Here is a 23,229-nt window from a genome sequence, read left to right on the forward strand (position 1 = left end):
ACTGCTCAGCGTGATGGCATCCGGAGTTGAGCCTTTGGGAGGTGATCAGGCCATCAGGGTGGGACCTTTGTGCATGGTATTAGTGCCTTTATAAGAAAACATACCAGAGAACTTCCTCTTTCTCTCTGCTCTGCCGTGTAAGGAGGCAAGAAGATGGTCCTCTGGTGAGGAAGAGATCTCTTGCTCGAGCCTAAACATGCTGGCACACCTGATTCCAAACTTCCTAGGCTTCAGAATTGTGAGAAATAAATTTCTGTCATTGAAGCCATCCAGTCTAAGGTCATTGATGAAAGCAGCCTGAAGGAAGGCGGGCTCTAATTTTATCTGACTGAAGTCTTCCTAGAAAGGGGAATTTGGAATTGCCATGCATATAGGGAAAATGCCATGTGAGCATGAAGACAAGCCAAAAAGAAAGGCCTGGAACGGATTCTTCCTTTATAGCCTTCAGAGGGATTCAATCCTGACAACACATTGATTTTGGACTTCTAGCTTTAAGAAGTGTCTGTTGTTTAAGCTACCCACTTTGTGATGCTTTGTTATGGCAGTCTTAGCCAATACAAGACAGGTTAGCAAGTCTGCAAGATAGAACGTCATTTTATAAAAATAAATTGATTTCTTTATACAAGCAACATAATACTAGAAAATAAAAATTTTAAAAATCCACTTACAGTAGTGTGCAGAAAAGGAAATAGGTACGGATGAATATAACATTCTTAGCTAAGACTCAAAAAAACCATGACTTATGAAAGCGAAAATTGAATTGACTCTACCAAAATCAAAAGTTTATGCTTTTTAAAAGACAGCATTAAGAAGTTGAAAAGACAAACACCACCTTTGGGGAAAATGTCTGCAAAACTTGTATCTGACAAAGGCTTTGTGTCCAAAATATATGAGAATTCATAGGAAGAAGACCAACAACTCAGTAAAAAAATAGGCAAAGTATTTTGAGACATGTCACAAAAGGAGGCATACAACTAGGTAATAAGCCCATCAAAAATGGCCAACATATTAGTCATCAGAGAAATTCAAATTAAATCCATCATTAGCTAACATTCATGAATGTTAGCATAAATTAGACTGCCAATACCAAGTACTGGTGAAATATGCAGATCAAATAAAATCAAACACTCAGGCACTGTAAAATACACAACCACTTTGGGAAAGATTTTGGGCATTTCTTAAAAAGGTAAGCATTCATTTACTATTTGATGCAGTAATTTCACTTATATGTATTTTATAGGAGAAATGAAAACATATGTTCATGCAAAAGCTTGTATGCAAAAATATAGAAGCTTTATCCATAAAAGTTCCAAACAGGAAACAATACAAAAGTCAATCAACAAGAAAATGGATAAACCAATTGTATATCCATGCAGAGCCATATTACTAAAAAGTTAAAAGATAAGTAAATACAAATACCATAAGGATGAGTATCAAAAACGTTATGTTGGGGCATGTGGGTGGCTCAGTGGGTTAAGCCTCTGCCTTCGGCTCAGGTCATGATCTCAGGGTCCTGGGATCAAGCCCCACACCGGGCTCTCTGCTCAGCAGGGAGCCTGCTTCCCCCTCTCTCACTGCCTGCTGCTCTGCCTAGTTCTGATCTCTCTCTGTCAAATAAATAAGATTTTTTAAAAAAGAAAAAAAAGAAAGACATTATGTTGAGCAAAAGAAGCCAGATATGAGAGTATACATTATGTAATTCCAGTTACATGAAGCTCTAAAAACACATATATTTAATGTATAGTGACAGAAAACAGATCAGTGGGTTGGAGTGTGTCTTGGACTCTTAGGCAGCGGGTAACTGGAAAGGGGCACAAGGAAACCTAGTGTGAAGGATTATTTGCATTTTGATTTTGATGTTGCCTAGGAGGTGCATGTATTTTTCAAAATTCATTGCACTATACACCTAAAATTAGTGTATTTTACATGAATTATATCTCAATAAAAATTAAAAAATAGGGTCTAGATTTTCAAAATGGATAAAAACAAAAGAAAATCATGGGCTGCTTGCAAGAAATGCATCTAAAGTATACAGACACAGAAATGTTGCAAATAAGAAGATGGAAAATATATTTCACCTAGTACTAACTACAACAGTAGACTCTAAAACAAACTGAACCAACAAACCAAAGTCACAACCACTATAACCACCAGCGCAACCAACCAGATAGCAATCCTTCCTCACGGAACCAACGCTTGAGAGAGTCAAGAGAAAGAGAGACAAGCTGGTAATTAGATTCATGTCAAATTGTAAAATGATTTTAAGTCTTCATTTAGCTGAAGCATTGTTATGAAATCATAAAAAAATAAAGTATGGCATCAAATAATAGGTTTTATTGTCTTCATGATTCAGAGAGACAGACTTCATTTATAGAAAGAACTTTCATGTTTTGGGGAGGGGGATAATTGATTAAAAGGAGGATAGCAACTTATTTAACCAAGCCTAAAAAGGAAATGCAGTGTGATGAGAGAGATGGCTCGACAGAATGTAGCTTGAGATAGTATTTCTTCTGAAAGGGAAAGATTTGAGCAGTTAAGTGCTACGAGGAAAACTGAGGAAGATACGAGCAGTGGAAGATTCTTGTTTACAACTCAGAGTGGAGTTCTGAGACACCAGGGGCTCCAGAACATTAATATGCTTCTTGTGGTTGTAGCAGGAAAAGTAGAGAGAGGAATGGGTGTAGAATTGGGCAAATTTGTAGATGTGGGTGACAGGCAGTTGAAGGCGTTCCTGTCAGACATCTTTCATTTTCTGCCACCTGGGAGATGTGGTCATGTTCTGAGAGCCAGAGTAGAGATAGTAGTTGGAGGAGATTAGAGAAATTTTAGACTTGGGAGAAAGGGCTGTGGAGCAGCACTGAGATGCCAGTTAGAGGTCATCTAATACAAGTGGTTCCTATTGGGGTGCCTGGGTGGTTCAGTTGGTTAAATGTTGGACTTCTGATTTCAGCTCAGGTTATGAACTTGAGGTCCTGGGATTGAGCCCCAGATCTGGTTCCATGCTCAGTGTGGAACCAACTTGGGGTTCTATGTCTCCCTCTGTTCCTCCCCCCACCCCAGCTTGTGCTCCTTGTCTCTCTCTCTCAAACAAGTAAGTCTTAAAAAACAATTAAGTGGGGGCGCCTGGGTGGCTCAGTGGGTTACGCTGCTGCCTTCGGCTCAGGTCATGATCTCAGGGTCCTGGGATCGAGTCCTGCATCGGGCTCTCTGCTCAGCAGGGAGCCTGCTTCCTCCTCTCTCTCTCTGCCTGCCTCTCTGCCTACTTGTCTCTCTCTGTCAAATAAATAAATAAAATCTTTAAGAAAAAAAAAAAAAACAATTAAGTGGTTCCTCTCTGTGCAGTCCTGGGATTTTTCTTCAGCACTTTTCTGGAGCAACAGTGCTTTTAGGCACGGTCTGGACAGGTGCATGCATATAGGTTTGAGGAGACAGAACAAGAACCAAGGGAGTCGAGGATACTAGCAGAAGAGTGGTTTAAGTGATGGACCCGGCGATCTAAGTGGGAGACGAAAAGACAGAAAGAATCAAGGGCACTGATTCATAGGCGGAAAGTACAGATGGTGGATGAATAATCCAGAGAGAGTAGACTGACTCAGTGAGGGAGCGGCGTTAAAAGGAGAAGCAAGGGAGTTGAAAATGACTCTTAGAAGACATCTGTATTTTGTTGGATGGGATTCACCCCCTTTAGCCCCTAAAAATAGAGGCAGGGGAAGGAAATCATAACTGAAGTCACAAAATAATCTCCATCACATGATTCCCCTGTTTAAGAAGACAATGTATTTTTTTAAAATTTTATTTATTTATTTGGCAGAGAGAGAGAGAGAGAGAGAGAGTGTGAGAGAAGGAACACAAGCAAGGGGAGTGGGAGAGGGAGAAGCAGGCTCAGCTCTGAGCAGGGAACCTGATGTGGGGCTGGATCCCAGGTCGCCGGGATCATGACCTGAGCTGAAAGCAGATGCTTAACGACTGAGGCACTTGGGCACCCCAAGAAGTCAATGTATTTCTTTACTGATTATTATAGATGACTGAAGTACAGGCTTGGCTATACAGTGACCACTCAATAGGTGTCTACTAAGAAATGAATAAATAGATTGCAAACGTAATCTTTGAAAATCCTCTCTTACATGTCTTTCTAGTTCTGTTTTCCTTAGGCAACTAATAGTTGAATAATTACTCCTAGGAAGCAATGGAGTTGTGATTAGTTTTGGAGTCAGAATTTGGTTCAAATCCCAGAACAACCAGATGCTAGACTAATTATGGCAATGTCCAGTAAAAGTTCTCACCTACTGGCTCCCTCCCCATTTTGGGGGGATACAAGGATAGCGGGTAACAAGGCCTTTCTCCAGACCAAGATGGTCTTATTTTTTATGTGCAAAGTTACTAGACAGTTAGCAGAGATACAAAAGTAAATTAAAACAGATTTTAATCTACAGGAATTTTCCAGACTGTAGGAGAAATAGACACAAATACAAGGTATACACCAATTTCTGGGAAAGATGTAGGAAATAATTATTTTTAAGGGGTGGGTGAGAACAGTGAAGTTTTATGTAGAAAGTGGCACTGGACCTGGGTATTGAAAGATGAGCAGAAAAGGTAAGGGACTATCTAGAATGCAGTAACCACCTAACGAAAGATAGAGAGAGGGTTACGGAAAGCTTGGAATCTGTTGCGGAAGACAACAGCATCAGAGAGAGAGTAATTTAATTCATTGTTTGGGTCCTGTCCTTGGAAGCTTGTTTTAACTGAATAGGGAAATAGAACAAGTACCTAAATACACACAAAATTAGTGGGCTTCAAAATGAGGAGAGATTCCGTCCAGTTTTGGAGATTTTTCTGGCTGCGGTGTCCTGGAATCCAGCTCACAAGTGTTCAGAATCACCTCTTTAGAATATGATCAATCAAAGAGGTTAAAAGTGAGATCCTGTATGTTCCAGATTCAATTTCGAATGAGGGAGCGTCTGTGTGCCTCAGTTAACTTTTAAATAAAAAGGAAATACTTTCCTCAAAGAATTGTAAAGAATGACAGTGCGTGGGGACGCCTGGGTGGCTCAGTGGGTTAAAGCCTCTGCCCTGGGCTCAGGTCATGATCTCGGGGTCCTCGGATCGAGCCCCGCATCGGGCTCTCTGCTCAGCAGGGAGCCTGCTTCCCCCTCTCTGCCTGCCTCTCTGCCTACTTGGGATCTCTGTCTGTCAAATACATAATAAATAAAATCTTTAAAAAAAAAAAAAAAAAAAAGAAGAAGAAGAATGATAGTGGGTGAAGAATGCCCCGCAAGCAGAAAACCTCACATCTATGTCCTAAACTGTGTGTTTAATAAGCAGATACCTGGAGAGTTGGCCAGACAGCATAATTCCGCCGGTTGTAGGCGACAGACCACGCCTTCCCGCGGGTCCGCCGGTTCCCCGGCTTTTAGCGGAAACAGCGGTTCAAAACGTCTCCCAGCCTCTGAGAACGCACGTGGTCTCGCCCTCCCACGACAACAAAAAAACACCGTAACTCCAGCGCCGGCCCCCGGTGGTGAGAGCTTGATTTTTAAATCCGTCCGAAAGAACCAATCAGAGCCGGCAGTCCGAGTGCGCGGAAGCCGATTGGCCCATTTCTGCTTACGACGACCAATAGGCTTGGCGGGTACGTTTGGTCCGTCCCGGAAGCGGGCAAATCGAAAACCGGTGGCGGTCGCGGGCAGTTTGAATTGGAATCTGGGCGGAAGCCCGCGGAGGCTGCCCCGGGAGCCCGACTCTCTGAGGGGTCGTCTTTCCCTCCCCGCCAGCAAGGTGAGTGTCCTGCGTGGGTCGTGGCGTCGGCGGCGGGTGTGATGGGGGCTGGCCTTCCGCCCGGGGCTCCTGAGCAGGGATGCCGGAGGAACCGAGCCCCCGGGGCCAGCGGACCGCCCCCTCCCACCTCAAGGGACTGGAGGATCCACCCGGCCGAGGCCTTCAGGGCTCATCCGCGCTCTTCCGCGCCCGTGCTCGCACGAGTGTCCGCAGACCCTGCTCGGTCCTGAGCTCGCACTTCGGGGGATCACATTCCTCTGGAAGATACATGAATTGGAGACTAGCAGGTATTTCCTAGCAACCGTCTAGGTCCAGAGCCAGTGGCTCCTTTTTGAAATGTGGGCGTCGGTCCTTTGTTGCCTGGAGGAGAGAAAAGCTTGGATTTTGATCTGCGCGGCACATTGGTGTGCCCCTTGCTATCCGCGAGAGCATTTCCCCTGCCTTCCACATTTCTTTGGACACGCTTGAGTGCCTGGCTCTGCTGTGTTAGGAAGACCCAGAAATAAGTAAACGACGAGTCCTATCCCTGAGCTCTGCGTAGGAGAGCAGGCAGGGTTTCCACCCTTCGGGCTCAGCCGTGGCACGAGAGGGGACGACTGGGGTTTCTTGGAGATGGGAGCTCTTTTTAAAGGGAAAGCGCGAAAGTGGGCCTCCAGTGCCGGGGGTGGGTACTTAGGGCATAGGGAGTGCCCTCCCCATATTTAAGATAGAAAGAGCGTTTTCTGCAAAATCCTCCTTGCAGGAACCTTGACACCCGGGGCTTTTCTTCATCTACGCATCCTTCTTTACACCTGCAGCTGCTTAGGTGTCAGTCTGGAGATTTACGCTTTTTGACCTTTGCCCCAGTAGCTCCCTACAGACTGTGAATGGTTGATGCTTTAATCTGATCAAAATTGGCTTGGTCTGGTGGTTGTTTTAACTCCTTCTTTATAGCTGTATCTTAGACTTTGCAATAGAAAAGCATTCAACTTGCTAGTTTTCCTTCTGTTTATTTTCCTCATCCCTATCATCTTCCTAAATTGATCCTTCTAATATTTTGTTGATGATGGCATCTTGATGTAATGATTGCAGTGGTTGGCAGCTCTGTTTAGGACAGTTATTCTTTTGTGCCGCTGGGCTAGGGTACTCCCACCCCTGCATGAGCAAGCTGGATTGAAATGGCAGGAGAAGCCTATTGTGACAGTGTAAAATTGTCCTTTGTTGGTGGAGAGGCATGAGATTTCTTCCAGCAGTTTCTGGGCAAATGGCAGTGGAGGTTAAGATGCTGCGTTCAAAGAACTGAGATCTGGAAAAAGAAAAAAAATTAAACTGGCAGAGAAAACACTGCTTTTCAAGACTTAATAGCTAAACCATGTTTCCCATGAACTTTGCTCTGTCTCTTTAATCTTTGAACATCTTTTTATCATTCTTATAACTTTTGTCAACCGTTTATTAGTTCTGATAAAAAGTTTCATTGATACAGTGACACTAAAATGTTCGTGGACTTCATTTGTCAAAAAGCAGATTCTCACCTTGCTCAACTAGCTGGAAAATGAATGCGTTTCTTTAAGTTCCGGAGGCTAATGAATAAAGAACAATTAACATACTTTTCTCCCAGCTCCTTTAAATTTTAGGAAATGTGGCTGTGAAGGAGGTAAGCCACTTCCTTCTTGGTATTAGTGGCTGAAATATACAAATGAAGTATTTTTGAGGATTAATATAATAACTAACAGGTACAGAATGCTTATTGGGAAATATAGGACTGTTCTAAGCCTTTGGAAAGTCACCGTTGCTATTATCCACACTTTACAAATGAGGAAACCGAGGCACAGAGCAGTTAAATAACTTGCCCAAGGTCACACATCTTGAAGGTGGTTGAGCTGAAATTTGAATTATTGAGGCTATATACAAGTTTCCACATCAAGGTCTATCTGGAGCATGGCTTTACCACATTTTGCAATGATTTTAGCACTTATATGTCATTCGCTCTTTGCTCATTCTTGCAATAATCCAACACATGATAGTTGCTGGGAAGGAGAGGTAGGGGGGCCTATGCCATCACAGACTATGACCAGGAGATATGGTCAGACTGGGGACCTCCCCAGGAAAGGCTTCTCAGAGGAAGAGGGACAAAGTGTGCATTGCAATGAGGTGAAGAGCATTTGCAAAATAACTTACCATGAGTCTTGTTTGTTTACAGGACGTATTTCACCTGTAACCCCAGAGCAAAGTACTCCTGTTCTATATCATGAAAACAAAGTGAGCAGTAGAAAGCAGGTAGCTAAGAAGTCAAACCTGAGAACTAGGAAAAACAGAGCCAGGGAAGCCACACGAGCATCTGGGGTACCTCGCAATCAGAGCTATTGGTGGCCACCTTTCAGGGGGTGGAGAAGATAGAGGTTATACGTCCTTATCTGTTGAAAGGTGAAGCTTTGAAACTCCTTAGAGACTCGTTAGTCTCTGAGACTTTTTGGTCCCTTTTCCTACAGTAAGACCAACAGTCTGCTTATTCTTTCCAGTTTATTTTTAAATGTGTGACTAGTAAAGAAAGGAGAGCAACATGAGCTGGGCTTTGGAAGAATGGAAGGAGGGGCTGCCCACCAGAGCTCTGCAGAAAATCCAAGAGCTGGAAGGCCAGCTGGACAAACTGAAGAAAGAGAGGCAGCAAAGGCAGTTCCAGCTGGAGACCCTTGAGGCCGCACTGCAGAAGCAGAAACAGAAGGTATCAGCCAAACGCTGGCTTTTAAAACCGTTCACTCAGTATTTGGATTGTTTGATCTTGGTCTAAAATTTCAAGAAAAATGAGCGCTCTCTTTGGGTGGCAATCCGACCCTCTCCTTTTTCTCCAGCCTCTGCCCCTCATTTCTCCTTTCCTGCTAATATCGAGGGCTGCCGAGTTCTTATTAATTCCATTTGGGACCACACGTGGGAAATTGCTTTTATATTCTGTACCAACATGGCCAGATCCTCTGACTGTGAATTAGGGTGCTTTGTGGTCCAAATGGATATTGCTTCCTGAGGGTGGGCTTTTCACCATGGTTTTCCTGGACTACTTCTCTTCTGGGCTAGGAAATGAAAACTAAAATGGTGTTTCTTCCTTCCCTCTGTGTTAGCCAACAAGCTGGTGGTACAGTCATGGCTTCTAAAATGGCTTTGCTAGTGGGAGAATTTTTACAACTTAGTTCAGCGGTCAAGCTTTTTTTTTTTTTTAAGATTTTATTTACTTAGGTGGGAGAGAGAGAGAGAGAGGGCGGGGGTGGGGGAGAGAGCGTACAAGTCAGGGGAAGGAGCAGAGGGAGAAGCAGACTCCCCACTAAGCAGAGAGCCCGACCTAGGACTCCATCCTAGGACCCTGAGATCATGACCTGAGCCAAAGGCAGACACTTAACAGACTGAGCCACCCAGGCACCCCACACTTTAAAATGAATTACTAAGGAGATTTATAGGGTTTATTTTTGGTTTGTTATACTTGAAAGAACATTAAACCCTCCCTTTCCAGGAAGGGTACATTTAGCCCTGACCAAAGACAGTGTAATTCCTGACTTTGTAGAACTTTTCTATCTACAAGCTTCAAAGTGAGGTCATTTAAAATATGCTGTGTTCGTGGGGAACCTGGGCGGTGCAATCAGTTAAGCATCTCACTCTTGGTTTCCACTCAGGTCATGATCTCAGAGTCGTGATATCCAGCCCCTGTCAGTCTCCGGGCTCAGCATGGAATCTGCTTGGACTTTTTCTCCCTTTCCCTCTGCCCCTCTGCCCGTGCTCGTGCTCTCTCTCTCTCTCTCTCTCTGTCTCAAATAAATAAATCCTTAAAAAAATTTTTTTGTGTTTGTGAAGAAACACTGACCTGTAGATTACAGCAAATACGTCTCAAAATAATTAGTCTTCGGCGTTGCATTCAGATTTACAAATGCTTGATAAATTCCCAAAGTCGAGATCTATTTCTTTCTGGACGATCTGTTAGGTTGAGAATGAAAAAACAGAGGGCGCAAACCTCAAAAGGGAGAACCAAAGCTTGATGGAAATATGTGAGAATCTGGAGAAGACCAAGCAGAAAATTTCTCATGAACTTCAAGTCAAGGAGTCACAAGTGAATTTCCAAGAAGGGCAGCTGAACTCCAGCAAAAAACAAATAGAAAAATTGGAACAGGAACTGAAAAGGTAATTATTTTTGAGTGGTATTAATGTGGATATCCTTTATATGTGTTCATTGGATCCTTTATCTTTTCCTTTGATGATGTAATTTTACGTTGCAATCATTTTTGCAATGAAATAAACAATGACTTGAGAGGAATTAATTCTTCTGTACTTCAGTCCTATCATTGCCTGGCTCAGTAGTACGTATATTCATTAAATGGCTTCTCGCTTATTCATTTATTCACTCAAGATATATTTATTAAGCTGCTTCATGGGCCAGATGCTGTGTTTGTTACTGGATGATATAATATTAAATAATACCACATCTCCCAATAGCGAGTACTAGAAGATGGAGGGGAGTTAAGCATGGCTAATACTGATGGCTTATGTTTTTTCCTCTGAGTGGAAAAGCTATTGTAGATAATGAGACAGAACGAGGGAATTTCAGGGGCACCTGGGTGGCTCAGTGGGTTAAAGCCTCTGCCTTCAGCTCAGTCATGGTCTCAGGGTCCTGGGATCAAGCCCCGCATCGGGCTCTCTGCTCAGCGGGGAACCTGCTTCCTCCTCTGTCTCTGCCTGCCTCTCTACCTACTTGTAATCTCTGTCTATCAAATAAATAAAATATTTAAAAAATTAAAAAAAAAAAAAAAGAACTAGGGAATTTCAAAAAACCTAGGAGCACTGAGGGCCCAGTTGAGGTTGGAGACCAGGAATTTATAACAGGACCCGTCTATAGAGTTGTTTGCCCCCCGCCCTCCCCCACTCCACCTCCTTTTAGCATCTGGGTTGTAAATGCTGAGAATGTGAGCAGGAGGATTGACTTAGGGTTGTTTTTAGCCAGGGTAATGGGATGAAAGACGGTGGAATGATTGAGGGTGCTGAGAAGAGGGTGGTTCAAATCGTGTGCCGTGAAATCTAGGCTGGAGAGGGAAGGAAGTGTACTCAAGAAGAGTTTCCTCCTGAGGTCCCCATCTTCCATCTTAAGCATTAGATAACCAGTTTGCCAGCTTAAGCAATAAAAAATGGTGCTTATGACTTCTTTTCCATTAAAAAAAATCTCAAACAATTTGAGACATTAATCAAAATAAATCCAGTGGGACCAAAATACTCTAGTTTATAAACGGTATTTTCTTACTGTAATAGTGGAGATTTGTCAAAATATCAAGGAGTAATACAGGCGGAAAGCAAAGTGGATGTTAGCAGATTGTCCCATTGTTGATTCTGCTAATACACACCCAGAAGTTTAAAAATAAAAAAAAATTTCATTTTGAAATAACTTTAGATTTACAGAAACAGTTGTTAACATCTTACATAACCAAAGTGTAAGACCAAACCAGAAATGAACATTGATTCAGTACTATTAACTAAACTACGGACTTTATTAGAATGTCACTGGTTTTTCCAGTCACGAGCTGTCTCTGTTCCAGACTCGGATCTAGGATTGTACATTATATTTAGTTGATATTTTCTTAGTCTCTTTCTAAGCTGTGACAGTTTCTTGTTGTTTATGTTGTTGAAATTGTTGAAGAGTCTGATAGAGTCTAATAGAGTCTGCTCTATTGTAGAACAGTCTGCAGGTTAGGCCTGTTGGCTGTTTTTTCACTGACGAGATCACAGTTTTTCAGCAGCGGCACAATTCACATCCAGGACTGGATGGTCCTTTGCTGAGGAAAGCTGTCTTGTGCATTGTGGGATACCTAACCGCATTTCTGGCCTCTACCCACTAGATGCCAGTAACACCTCCTCTACCTGCCTGTTTTGATAATCAAACACGTCTCCAGGCATCGCCAGATGCCTTTGGGGAGGTAAAATCATCCTGGATTGAGAACCACTGGGTCAGATTGAGGTTATGAGTTTTGGGTGAGAAGACCACAGAAGGAGCGATGTGCCTTTCTCAATGTATCTTTGCAGAGGATGCGTGACCTAATACAATTTTTACCCTGATTCCCTGGCTGATTAATAAATATCATGATCCCAAGAATTTTTTTTCCTAACATAGCTGCAATAATCTTAATTCTACTTACCTCTCGAATAAATTTTTGCAAGTTAAAGCACTTTAAAATTACTCCTGTTTTCCTGTGAAGATAATTAGGTACACAGAAATATCTTCCTAATTTTGGTTCCTACCCACATAGGCAGATGGCTCTCTTATAAGTTGTATGTTAGAATGATAAATAACTTCTATCTCATTGAATTTTTTCGTTTTCTTGTTTACTGTCTGCCATACCAGACTCCATGAGAATAGGGACCTGGTCAGTCTTATCCGCGTTCCCCACGCACCTGGCAGGCCCTCAAATATTTGTCAAATGAAAAAGTGAGAGATAAGTAGTTGTTTTTGGAAAACAGATGCCAAGGAAATAGGAAGTTTACTTTATGAATGCCAGAATAGTTTTCTTTGAAAGCATATTTTGGCTGCTGGTTTTAAAAATACTTGTTTTCTTTTTATTTATTTTTAAAGATCTTATTTATTTATTTGAGAGAGAGAAAGAGCAAGCTGAGGGAGAGGCAGAGAGAGGGAAAGAATCTCAAGCAGGCTCCCCGCCGAGTGTTGTGCCCCATGTGGATTCGATCCCTTGACCCAGGGATCATGACCTGAGTGGAAACCAAGAGTCAGTTGCTTAACTGGCTGAGCCACCCAGGCTCCCTAGAAATACTGGCTTTAATAATTTAGACAGAAATGTTTGTATTTTTAACATTTTAGGTAAACATTTTTGTATACATGTCTATATTGCAAAGTGACATTTGGTGGGAAGACTTGCAGATACAAAGTACAGGGTTGTGTGGGATACCTGGCAACTTGGTTAATGTTAGCTTTATTATTATCAGTTGTTATAGTTGGGGCTAGGATAGCACATTTAGTTTAGAAGTATTTTTATTACCAGTGATGTAGGTATAGATGTTTATAAACATTTACAAACTCTATAAACCTCAGACTGTAAAAACTATTAAGAATACAGTTTTCCAGAATATAAAAGCTATAAACTACAACAACTTTTGAGTGTATTCAAATTCCCACTGGTAACCTTCAAGTGCAGGCTGAAACTTACCTTCTCCAACAGTGGCCACTGATCAGGTTTCTGGAAGGTCTCAAACAAGTTAGTCTGGACTATTGGAAATGTTGGTCAAAAACTGTTGAGTATTGACAATCCCATAGTTAAACCAAGTAGAAAGATGCTTAATTTCGTGTTGTTTTTGGAGGCAGTTTTTTTCTTTATAGGAAACAGGAGAAATAAAGGCTTATAGGAATAAAGCAGGGTATAGTTTTATATTTTAAATAAATACACTTGTTTTTTTCTAATGAAAGGATAGATAGAGGGGTATGAAATGTGAATTTGTGAGGAAAAAGAAACACTGAGTCTACAAGGTTTTTTAAAATTCGTCTCTAAAATCACCAAATTTGTCACACCTTTGGTAGTCTGTAGACCTACACCATTCATCATGGTGGCTGCTGGCTACATGTGACTGTTATGTGCTTGAAATGTGGCTATTACAAATTGAGATGTGACAGGGTGCCTGCGTGGCTCAGTCGGTTAAGCAGCTACCTTCAACCTTCAATTCAGGTCATGATACCAGGGTCCTGGGATCAAGTCTTGCATTGGGCTCCCTGCTCAGCAGGGAGTCTGCTTCTCCCTCTTTCTGTCCCCTCTCCTGCTTGTGTTCTCTCTCTCTCTCAAATAAAATCCTAAAAAAAAAAAAAAAAATCAAATTGAGATGTGCTATAAGTATGCAATGCATACCAAATTCTGAAGGTTAAATAGAAAAAAATGTAAAATATCTCAATAATTTTAGTGTTGACTGCAAGTTGAAAGGATGATATTTTAAAAATATAGAGTTAAATAAAATACTAAGATTAAATTCATTTGTTTCTTGTTACTCTTTACATGTTAGTAGAACCTTTCTATTGGACAGTGCTGTTACTTACCAGGAGCTTAAATCTGATGATTTGATTTGTAGAGCAGTCCTTTTTAGCCCAGACATTGATTTTTCCTCCCACATTGAGGTTGGATCTGAGTGGGGCTGGGGCACTGGGGCACTTTCCTCATTCCTTGTTTTGAGAGACATGTCCATGAGAAAGAGACTGCTGCGCATCATTAGCTCTTCTATGGAGTGTTCATTTCATTTCTTGATTTGAGCTAAAATCAGAGACATTATAGATTTGTGAGAATTGAGTCCTCCTAACTTAGGTTGTTTGATTCTGAAAGGTGTTCAGAACTTAAGTGATAGAAATATTCTGTGCATATATACAATATATAGCTTCCTTTTCCCATTTCTTTGTGACTTTCTCTAGCCCTGTTTTCTCTAGATGCATTATGTTAACTTGATTTTTGTGTCTCTGTTTTTAAAGATTTTATTTATTTAACAGACAGATATCACAAGAAGACAGAGAGGCAGGCAGAGAGAGAGTGGGGGGGAAACAGGCTCCCCGCTCAGCAGAGAGCCTGATGTGGGGCTCGATCCCAGGGCTCTGGGATCTTGACCTGGGCTGAAAGCAGAGGCTTTAACCCACTGAGCCACCCATGGTGCCCCTTTGTGTCTCTGGTGTTTTTTTTTAAATGTCATAAAATACATGGCAAGTTTATGTTTTTTTAATGACTTAATATCACAAGTGATGTCATTCAATTTTGTGATTTGAATCAATGCTTCAGTGATGCCAATTTCTTCCTATGCTTCTGAAGTTCTGGGGTTTTTTTTGGGGTTGTTGTTTGTTTGTTTTTAAATATTCCTGGGTCTTTCGTTGACTTGGAGTAAAAAATTTGCTCAGAGTACATTCCCAACCTCCCAACTCTATAACCATAGTGTCATTACAGACCTTCACTGTAGCTTTTGTAATATTGCAATTTTAAGTTTATATTTTTGTTTCCCTAACCAGACTGAGTTCCTTTGAAGAGGGGGAACTGAGTTTGGGTCTGTCCCATAAGTTAGTTCTTATGAAATTTCTATTGGACCAAGGAAGTGGTAAGAATTCTCAGAGGGTGGGGTTTTTGTAAGTTTATTACTCTCTGGGAACAGGTGGTGCTAGTGTTTGGCAGCATTTGCTCTGATTTGCATCTTCTTGGGTCCTTTCCTAACAGGTGTAAATCTGAACTTGAAAGAAGCCAACAAGCTGCACAGGCTGCAGATGTCTCTCTGCATCCATCCACGACACCACAAAAAATCTTTGCAACTCCACTGACACCAAGTCAGTATTATAGTGGTAAGGATTATTTCCCCTCATTGCTCTTTTACTGGGATTTTAATTTTGCCAAAGAAATCACATAATTCATCTTTGAATTCAACTTTTAACTTGGGCATTAAAAAAAATAAACCTTTTAATTTGGGCATTAATGGCCCACATATCCACTTGTGTATCTGTGTAGTGGAACTACCCACTTAAGCCTTTAAACTTTTCATTTTAGCCTATAGTGTGTTTTTAAAAAAATTCAGGTTCAGAATATTCAAACCCAGCATCTGTTCACTTCGTGTACTACAATATTCATTTCTAAACTATTACGATGATTGTTGACCTGTGAATTCCTTTACAAAATCAGTGACCAAAGTAAAACTGTATCTCATTGTCTTTGTTTAGGTTCCAAGTATGAAGATCTAAAAGAAAAATATAATAAGGAGGTTGAAGAACGAAAAAGATTAGAGGCAGAGGTTAAAGCCTTGCAAGCTAAAGTAAGTTAATGATGGGTCTTCTCAGTGGAGTATGTAGTTGAACAAGTACTTTGATATGCAGGAGTCCAAGGTTAGAGAAAAATCTGGTTCACGTAGAGCTTGACACATTTTTCTTAGATTGAGAAGGTAAAGTTCCTGGATGATTACATTAGTTATAATTACTTGTTGGTTTTAAAAGCAAGTAGAAGCAAAAAGTAGTGTGAGGAGATCAGTTTATCCCTTGACAATAGATGTTCATCAAATTCTACAGAAATTGCAGCCATCTAATTATTTCCCTATGGAGACATAATGGTAAGGAGAGGAGAGGACCAGGGCCATTCTAGACATTCACCGGCTGGCTTTATCACCTGGAGGCCCTTGGCTGCTTCCCATTCAGTCCTTATGGAATGTACTGATTGCCACGAGGGACATGGGGTTTAAGGGTCATTATCTATGAAATATTTATTTAGAGGAGAGAATTATCAAGATAATCTCCCCAATTCTGTTACGTAAGTTACAGAGACTCAAATTTTAAGCTCCATTTTGGTACGGGTAAATAGGCAGAGGGGTGGGTCATGAGGTTTGTTTGAATGTCAGCAAAAGAAACAAAATGCAGGTTTCAAAAACCCCTGCTTCTAGTTTAGGGACTGACCCAAATATACCTGGTATCTGTACAATTTACCTTTAGCATTTCTGCTTGTGTGATGTTACTTGCTACAGAAAAGGGGCTGGGGGCAGAAAAACAACAACCTAAATCCCAGTTTTGTACTTTATGTATTTGTGTAACCATAAGAACTCGCTGAAATGGGACAATTCAAACAGCTTAAGCCTGGATTTCTAAGTAGATACTTATGTACTGAGGATCACAAAGTACCTACGAGAGCTTGATCCTTTAATTATTCTCATGCTTTTAACCCTTGTTTGGAGATCACCAGGATTCTGATATGTAGCAAAAGTATTGGTTCTCACGGTGGAGTACAAATTAAATAGTAATTCTCTGGTTTGTCTTAGAAACATCATGTGTTTGGTGATCAGTTCAGTCATTGGTGCCCACTTTCCTTCTGACATCGATTCCCATAGTTTTCTTGGTGGAGAAATTTGAGTCTGCAAACACGAAACCTCTCTGTGTGGCAAAGAAAAGATTTTGCTATAAAAAATTTAATGCACCGGGGCACCTGGGTGGCTCATTTGTTAAATGTCTGCCTTTAGCTCAGGTTATGATCCTAGGGTCCTAAGATCGAGCCCCGCATTGGGATCTCTGCTGAACAAGAAGCCTGCTCCGCCCTCTCTCACTTCCCCTGCTTGTGTTCCCTCCTTCGTTGTGTCTCTCTCTGTCAAATAAATAAATAAAATCTTTAAGAAAAAGATTAATGCAACATCTATAATCATGTCTTGATATTAGTCAGAATGGAGGTAAAGAGAACAAAAGAAGGAGATAAGGGGGATTATTTGATGAGGACTGAGAAATCTACAGACTTGTTGAATTATTGTACACTTGAAACTAATATAACGCTGTATGTTAACTATACTTGAATTAAAAAAATAAGGAAATCAGAGCAATTGCAAATCCACAAATGTGTGTTACATAAAACACCTTGTATGACATTTTTTGGGAGTGGTATGGTGGAAAGTGAGATTCTTGAAAGAATTCTTTAGGTTAATATTTAGTTTTGATCCTCTTTGTGCAAAGCTAGGGGAGGAGGTGACCAAGGATAGGCCAAGGACACCGAATTTCAGAACTCAAAATGGTAGCGAATACTCACTTGTTTTTAATAGAGTGTATGAGAGATCCAGAATAAATATAAAAACTGAGCCCATTTTAATAGATTGGGACTCAAATACTACTGCCTTAAGCCTTCAGTGCTAAAGTGTAACCATGAGACAGTTCCTTCCCTGGATATTGCAACCTTATGGTTCCCTTGACTTGATGAACATTCTTTCTTGGTATGTAGTGGAAGTGGTAACTTCTTGGCATTATGTCCTTATGCTCTACCTGAAAATAAATAACCTTGAATATTGAGATGTTTAAGGGGCCCTAAAGAGTTTCTGTCTTTACAGAAAACGAGTCAGGCTGTTCCCCAAAGCACAATGAATCACAGGGACATTGCACGACATCAGGCTTCCTCGTCCGTATTCTCGTGGCAACAAGAAAAGACCCCAACTCGGCTTTCATCGAATGCACTAAAAACTCCGATTAGGAGAGAGTTCTCTGCATCTCACTTCTCTGGGGAACAAGAGGTGACTCCAAGTAGATCAACTTTGCAAACAGGGAAAAGAGATGCTAATGGCAGTTTCTGTGATAATTCGAGCAATTCTCACCTTTTGGACCAATTAAAAGCCCAGAATCAAGGTAACTTTGTGAGCTAAATTAAGTTGAAATTAAATTTTTCTGAGATGATTTCCAAGGTGATTTCAGACGTTTATAGTCCTAGAAGGTGCTTGTGTGTTCTGTTAGTTATATCAAAACTCAACATCTCAATCTGGTGATGTGAAATACTGCTTGGAGGATACAAGATACCATAGTTCTGGAACGTACGTTTATTTGTACTAGAAACCTGGTACCTGGAAACCTTCAAAAGTAGTTTTGAGTGGCTTTGTCTTTCTAGAAGTAGGGTGAGTAGGTCAGTTACAGTAGCCCTGCGCCATTCTTCTCTTTGGGCTTCTCTTGTGGCCCATGGAGCAAGCCTGGGGTCTGGCCAGCTTTGGCCAGAGGTGTGGCCCATGTTTGTGGGCAGCTTTGCTCTGTACTGCCAGGTTGTCCACGTAGGAACCAACCTGTAACTTTGGCTGGAGTATCACCCCACAGCTGACAGCCAAGGGCACCAGGTGGTGTTTTGGAATCTACTGTGCAGAAGATAATTTTCCGTGCTATAGTATATTGCAAATCACCTTCAGTATTTGCTGGTGAGAATTGTCAAACTGCCAATACCATTGGAACCAGTATTATATGTATGTAGGGGGGAAAAATTTATTGTTAATTTTGGCAGTATAGGAGGCTCACACTGTCTTGATCTTTACTGGAGGTAAAACTGCCGGAGAATACAGGAAGGTGAATTTTGCACTGCTTGGCACTTTTTGCATTGACATGGGCACAAAACAAATACTAGTTTGCCAGCGTATAAAACCAAGTAGTAATTTCAATGTGGAGTATCCTATGGGATACAATTTTTTCAGCCTCGATAAGACACTCTTCATGACTTTAGAAAACCATTTTCTTCTCAAGTTTCTCTGAAAACATTGGAAAATTTGTTTCACCTGCTTCCTATGGGATCCTTGAATACAAATGACAATAGAGACTAACCATTGAATTAAATCCGATTAAAGTAGTTTCTGTGTTTAGTGTGAATTTATATTTATCCCACCAAAGATTTCAGAGCAGAGTAATAACATAAATGATACATTCTGAATTGAGCTATATAAATTTGTCAAAATTATGTATTAATTAAATTGTGGCTTTTGTATGTCATTTAAGACCTAAGGAACAAGATTAGTGAGTTGGAACTACATCTGCAAGGACAAGAGAAAGAAATGAAAGGCCAAGCAAATAAATGTCAAGAACTCCAACTCCAACTGGAGAAAGCAAAAGCAGAATTAGTTGAAAAAGAGAAAATTCTGAATAAAAATAGGGATGAACTGGTGAGATCAACAGCGCAATATGACCAGGCATCAACCAAGGTACTGGACTTCTCAAGTGTTGTTGAAAACCTACATTTTATCATACAGTTCTTTGGAAATTTTTTTCATGCAATACTTCAACACTAAAATTTTTGAAATGTTAGTAATGAACCTCATTAATACATACTAGACAGTATTGATGCAATTGAATTAGTAAGTTCTTTTAGAGTTGGGCAGATGTGGGGTGAAATCCAGACTGCATGTTTTCCCAGCAAAGTGACTTGGGCAAGTCACTAAGAGGGTGGGGAAGAATAAAGATCATGTATATATGGCACTTGACACATATAAGAGGAGACTAAGTAATGGAGCTTTAAAAGAAGCTGGGACACCTGGGTGGCTCAATTGGTTAAGCATCTGCCTTCTGCTCAGGTCCTAATCCCAGGGTCTGGGGATCGAGCCATGCATTGGGATCCCTGCTTAGCAGGGAGTCTGCTTCTCCCTCTGCCTGGCACTCCTGTGCTTGTACTCATTCTCTCTCTGTCTGTCTGATAAATAAATAGTCTTTAAGAAAAAATGAAAGAAAGAAAATGTGAGACTTTAAGAAGCACTCAAGAGGGCAGAGAAAGCTGGTAGAGTCCAGAGTTTTTGAGGTTTATGCTGAGAACCTTGAAATTAATCCTATTAGATCCATGTCTGATGTGTGCCTAAGGAAATTTACTTTTAATAAACTCTAGATATTTCTAAGGCAGCAGGTAAGAACTACTGTAGTAGGTAGACTTATATCGTCTGTTTGCCTTGTGAAGACAGGTTCGTTCTTTCTTTTTAAAATTATTTTAAGGTAATTGTAGATTTACATGTAATTGTACAAAATAGTAGCTTATTAATATGGTGGGTTACATTGATTGCTTTTCAAATATTTGAATAAGCTTTGTGTCCTTGGAATAAAACCTACAAGACCATGGTATATAATTCTTTTTATATATTTCTAAATTTTATTTGCTAATAATTCGTTGAGGATTTTTATGTCTATGTTCATGAGGGATATTGGTCAGCTGTATTCTATTTTTGTTCTTTCTTTAGTATTTGTATCAGAGATCATACTAGCTTTATGAAATGAATTGGGAACTGCCATAATTTTGTGGGTCATGAGATAAAGCTCCACGTTGGGCTCTGCACTCAGTGTGGAACCTTCTTGAAATTCTCTCCCTCTCCTGTTTCTCCTGCTCATGCACTCTTTCTCTCTCAAATAAATAAGTCTTTAAAAATAACAAATTTAATTTTTAAAATAGACATATAGCTATTAAAATTATTTATTTCATACTGGATGAGTTGGAATAGCTTGTGTTTTTTGAGGAAATGGTCCATTTTATCCAAATTTTTAAACTTAAAAACGTAGTTTTTGTAGTATTATTCTTTTGATGTTGTTAGGTGAAGTGATATTCTGTTCCTGATATTTATGCCATTTTCTCTTTGCCAATCTTGCTAGAGATGTGTCAATTTTGTCAATGACAATAGAATTTGTCAGTTTAATGATCTTTTGTTGATCTTTCTAAAGAGTCAGCTCTTTGGGGGCGCCAGGGTGGCTCAGTGGGTTAAGCCGCTGCCTTCGCCTCAGGTCATGATCTCAGAGTCCTGGGATCAAGCCCCGCATCGGGCTCTCTGCTCATCGGGGAGCCTGCTTCCTCCTCTCCCTCGGCCTGCCTCTCTGCCTGCTTGTGATCTCTCTCTGTCAAATAAGTAAATAAAATATTTAAAAAAAAAAAAAAGAGTCAGCTCTTTGGTTCATTTATTTTCTTTTTTCAATTTTATATATTTTTGCTCTGTTATTTCCCTCTGCTTGCTTTGGGTTTATTTTGCTCTTCTTCTGGGTTGTTGAGGTGGGGAGCTTAAATGATTGATTTGACACTTTTCTTTTCTAGTGTAGGCATTTAAAGCTATAAATTTCCCTCAGTACTGCTTTAGCTATGTCCTACAGATTTTGATATATTGTATTTTTACTCTTATTCTGTGTATTTTTATTTGCTTAAGACTTCCTCTTTTCCCCAGGGATTACTTAGAAATACCTTTCTGAGTACTAATCATACTGTACCATACTTACTGAATACCAATCATACTGTATGATTTCAAATCTTTTAAGTTTGTTGAGGCTTGTTTTATGGTCTAAGACAATGGTCTACCTTGGTATATGATATGTTTCATGGGCACTTGGGGGGAAAAGTATATTCTGTTGTTGGGTGAAGTGTTCTCAAATTATCCTTAGCCCCAAATTATCTGTTGGTTGATGGTGTTGTTGAATTCTATATTTATTCTATATTCGTTTCCGGTCTATCGGTTGTTGAAAGAAGGATGGTGAAAGTCTTCCATGATTGTTGATTTATCTATTTCTCCTGTCCGTTCTCAGTTTTCACTTCACATATTTTATAGCTTTGTTGTTTGGTGCATAAACATTTAGGATTGCTGTGTCTTCTTGGTAGTTGACTTTTATCACTATATAATAGCCCTCATTGTTCCTGGAAATTTCCTTCTTTCTCAAGTCTACTCTTTCTTTTTTTCCTTTTTTTTTTTTTTTTAAGATTTTATTTATTTATTTGACAGAGAGAGACAAGGAGAGAAGGAACACAACCAGGGGGAGTATGAGAGGGAGAAGCAGGCTTCCCACTGAGCAGGGAGCCCAATGCAGGGCTTGATCCCAGGATCCTGAGATCATGACCTGAGCTGAAAGCAAATGCTTAATGGCTGCATCCAGCCATCCAGCCATCCAGGTGTCCCAAGTCTACTCTTTCTGATATTAACTTAGTCACTCCAGTTTTCCTTTAATTTTGCATAATGTATTTCCTTCTGTCTTTTGAGTTTCAGCCTGTCTTTTTATTATTATATTTGAAGTGAGTTTTGTATAGACAGCATATAGTTGGGCTTTTTCTTGTTTTTTTAAGATTTTATTTATTTATTTGATAGACAGGGAAAGAGGGAACATAAGCAGGGAGAGAGAGACAGGGAGAAGTAGGTTCCCCACTGAGCAGGGAGCCTAACGTGGGACTTGATCCCAGGACCCTGGGATCATGACCTGAGCCTAAGGCAGATAGCCAATGACTAAGCCACCCAGGCACCTGTGCATATATATATTTTTCAAATATTTTACTTATTTATTTGAGAGTGAGAGTGTGAGAGAGAGCATAAGAGGGGAGAAAGTCAGAGGGAGAAGCAGACTTCCCATGGAGCTGGGAGTCCTGGGCAGGACTCCATCCTGGGACTCTGGGATCAAGACCTGAGCTGAAAACAGTTGCTTAACCAACTGAGCCACTCAGGTGCCCCAAGTTGGTTATATTTTTTAATCCATTTTTCCATCATCTGTCTTTTAATTAGCATGTTTAGGCCATTTACATTTAATGTAATCATTGATTGGTCGTGGCTTAAAACTGCCATCTTATTTTTTTGTTTTCTTTTTCTTTTTTGTGAGTTACTCAAACATTTTATAGGATTTCATTTTAATTTATCTAGGGTTTTTAGATACATTTCGTTGTAGAGCTTTTATAGTGACTGCCCTAGATAATACATTATATATACACATCATTTATCAGTCTGTTGGTGTTGTCATGTAAGCAGCTCTAAGGGATTACAGAAAATTTACTGCTCTCTTCATCCTTTTACCCTCCCATAGTTATAATACAATTTCTTTAAGTGTTTACTCTACCTACATTCAGAACTACATCAGATGGTGTTATAATTTCTGCTTTAACTGTCAAACATAACTTAGAGATTCTTTCTCTTCGGTTTTCTATTTATGCCAAGATTATTGCCTACCCTGTTTTTCCTTCTTTCCTGATTCCTTCCAGTATTCCTTCTTTCATCATTTTCATTTTTTTTAAAAGAACTTCCTTTAGCCATTTCTTTCTTTCTTTTTCTTTCTTTCTTTCTTTCTTTCTTTCTTTTTTTTTTTTAGTTTGGTCTATTGGCCACATATTCTCTTAGTTTTCCTTTCTCTGGAAATGTCTTGATACTTCATCTTGGAAGGTGTTTCCTCAGGATACAGGTATTTTGGGTTGACTGTTCTCTTCTTTCAGGACCATCATGTTTTCCCCTTGAGTT

General features: G+C 40.3%; 1 protein-coding gene across 3 annotated transcripts in view; it reads left to right on the top strand.

The window, feature by feature from the left end:
- The first annotated feature begins 5,651 nt into the window (after nt 1-5,651).
- Nucleotides 5,652-23,229, top strand: part of CENPF (centromere protein F) — a 61,923-nt gene continuing 44,345 nt past the window's right edge. Inside the window, exons 1-7 of one of the 3 annotated variants that reach the window (XM_045071898.1) lie at nt 5,652-5,775; nt 8,274-8,476; nt 9,719-9,915; nt 14,964-15,085; nt 15,458-15,549; nt 17,587-17,878; nt 19,001-19,203. In XM_045071898.1, the coding sequence (XP_044927833.1) occupies nt 8,315-8,476; nt 9,719-9,915; nt 14,964-15,085; nt 15,458-15,549; nt 17,587-17,878; nt 19,001-19,203 (1,068 nt within the window). In that variant the 5' untranslated portion in view covers nt 5,652-5,775; nt 8,274-8,314. Of the gene's footprint in view, nt 5,776-5,826; nt 6,063-8,273; nt 8,477-9,718; nt 9,916-14,963; nt 15,086-15,457; nt 15,550-17,586; nt 17,879-19,000; nt 19,204-23,229 lie in introns of those variants that run through there. The other 2 variants (XM_045071900.1, XM_045071899.1) reach the window with 2 other exon arrangements.

The sequence above is a fragment of the Mustela putorius genome, unplaced genomic scaffold (assembly GCF_011764305.1).
Source record: "Mustela putorius furo isolate JIRA1106 unplaced genomic scaffold, ASM1176430v1.1 tig00003993_pilon_pilon_pilon, whole genome shotgun sequence".
NCBI lineage: Eukaryota > Metazoa > Chordata > Mammalia > Carnivora > Mustelidae > Mustela > Mustela putorius.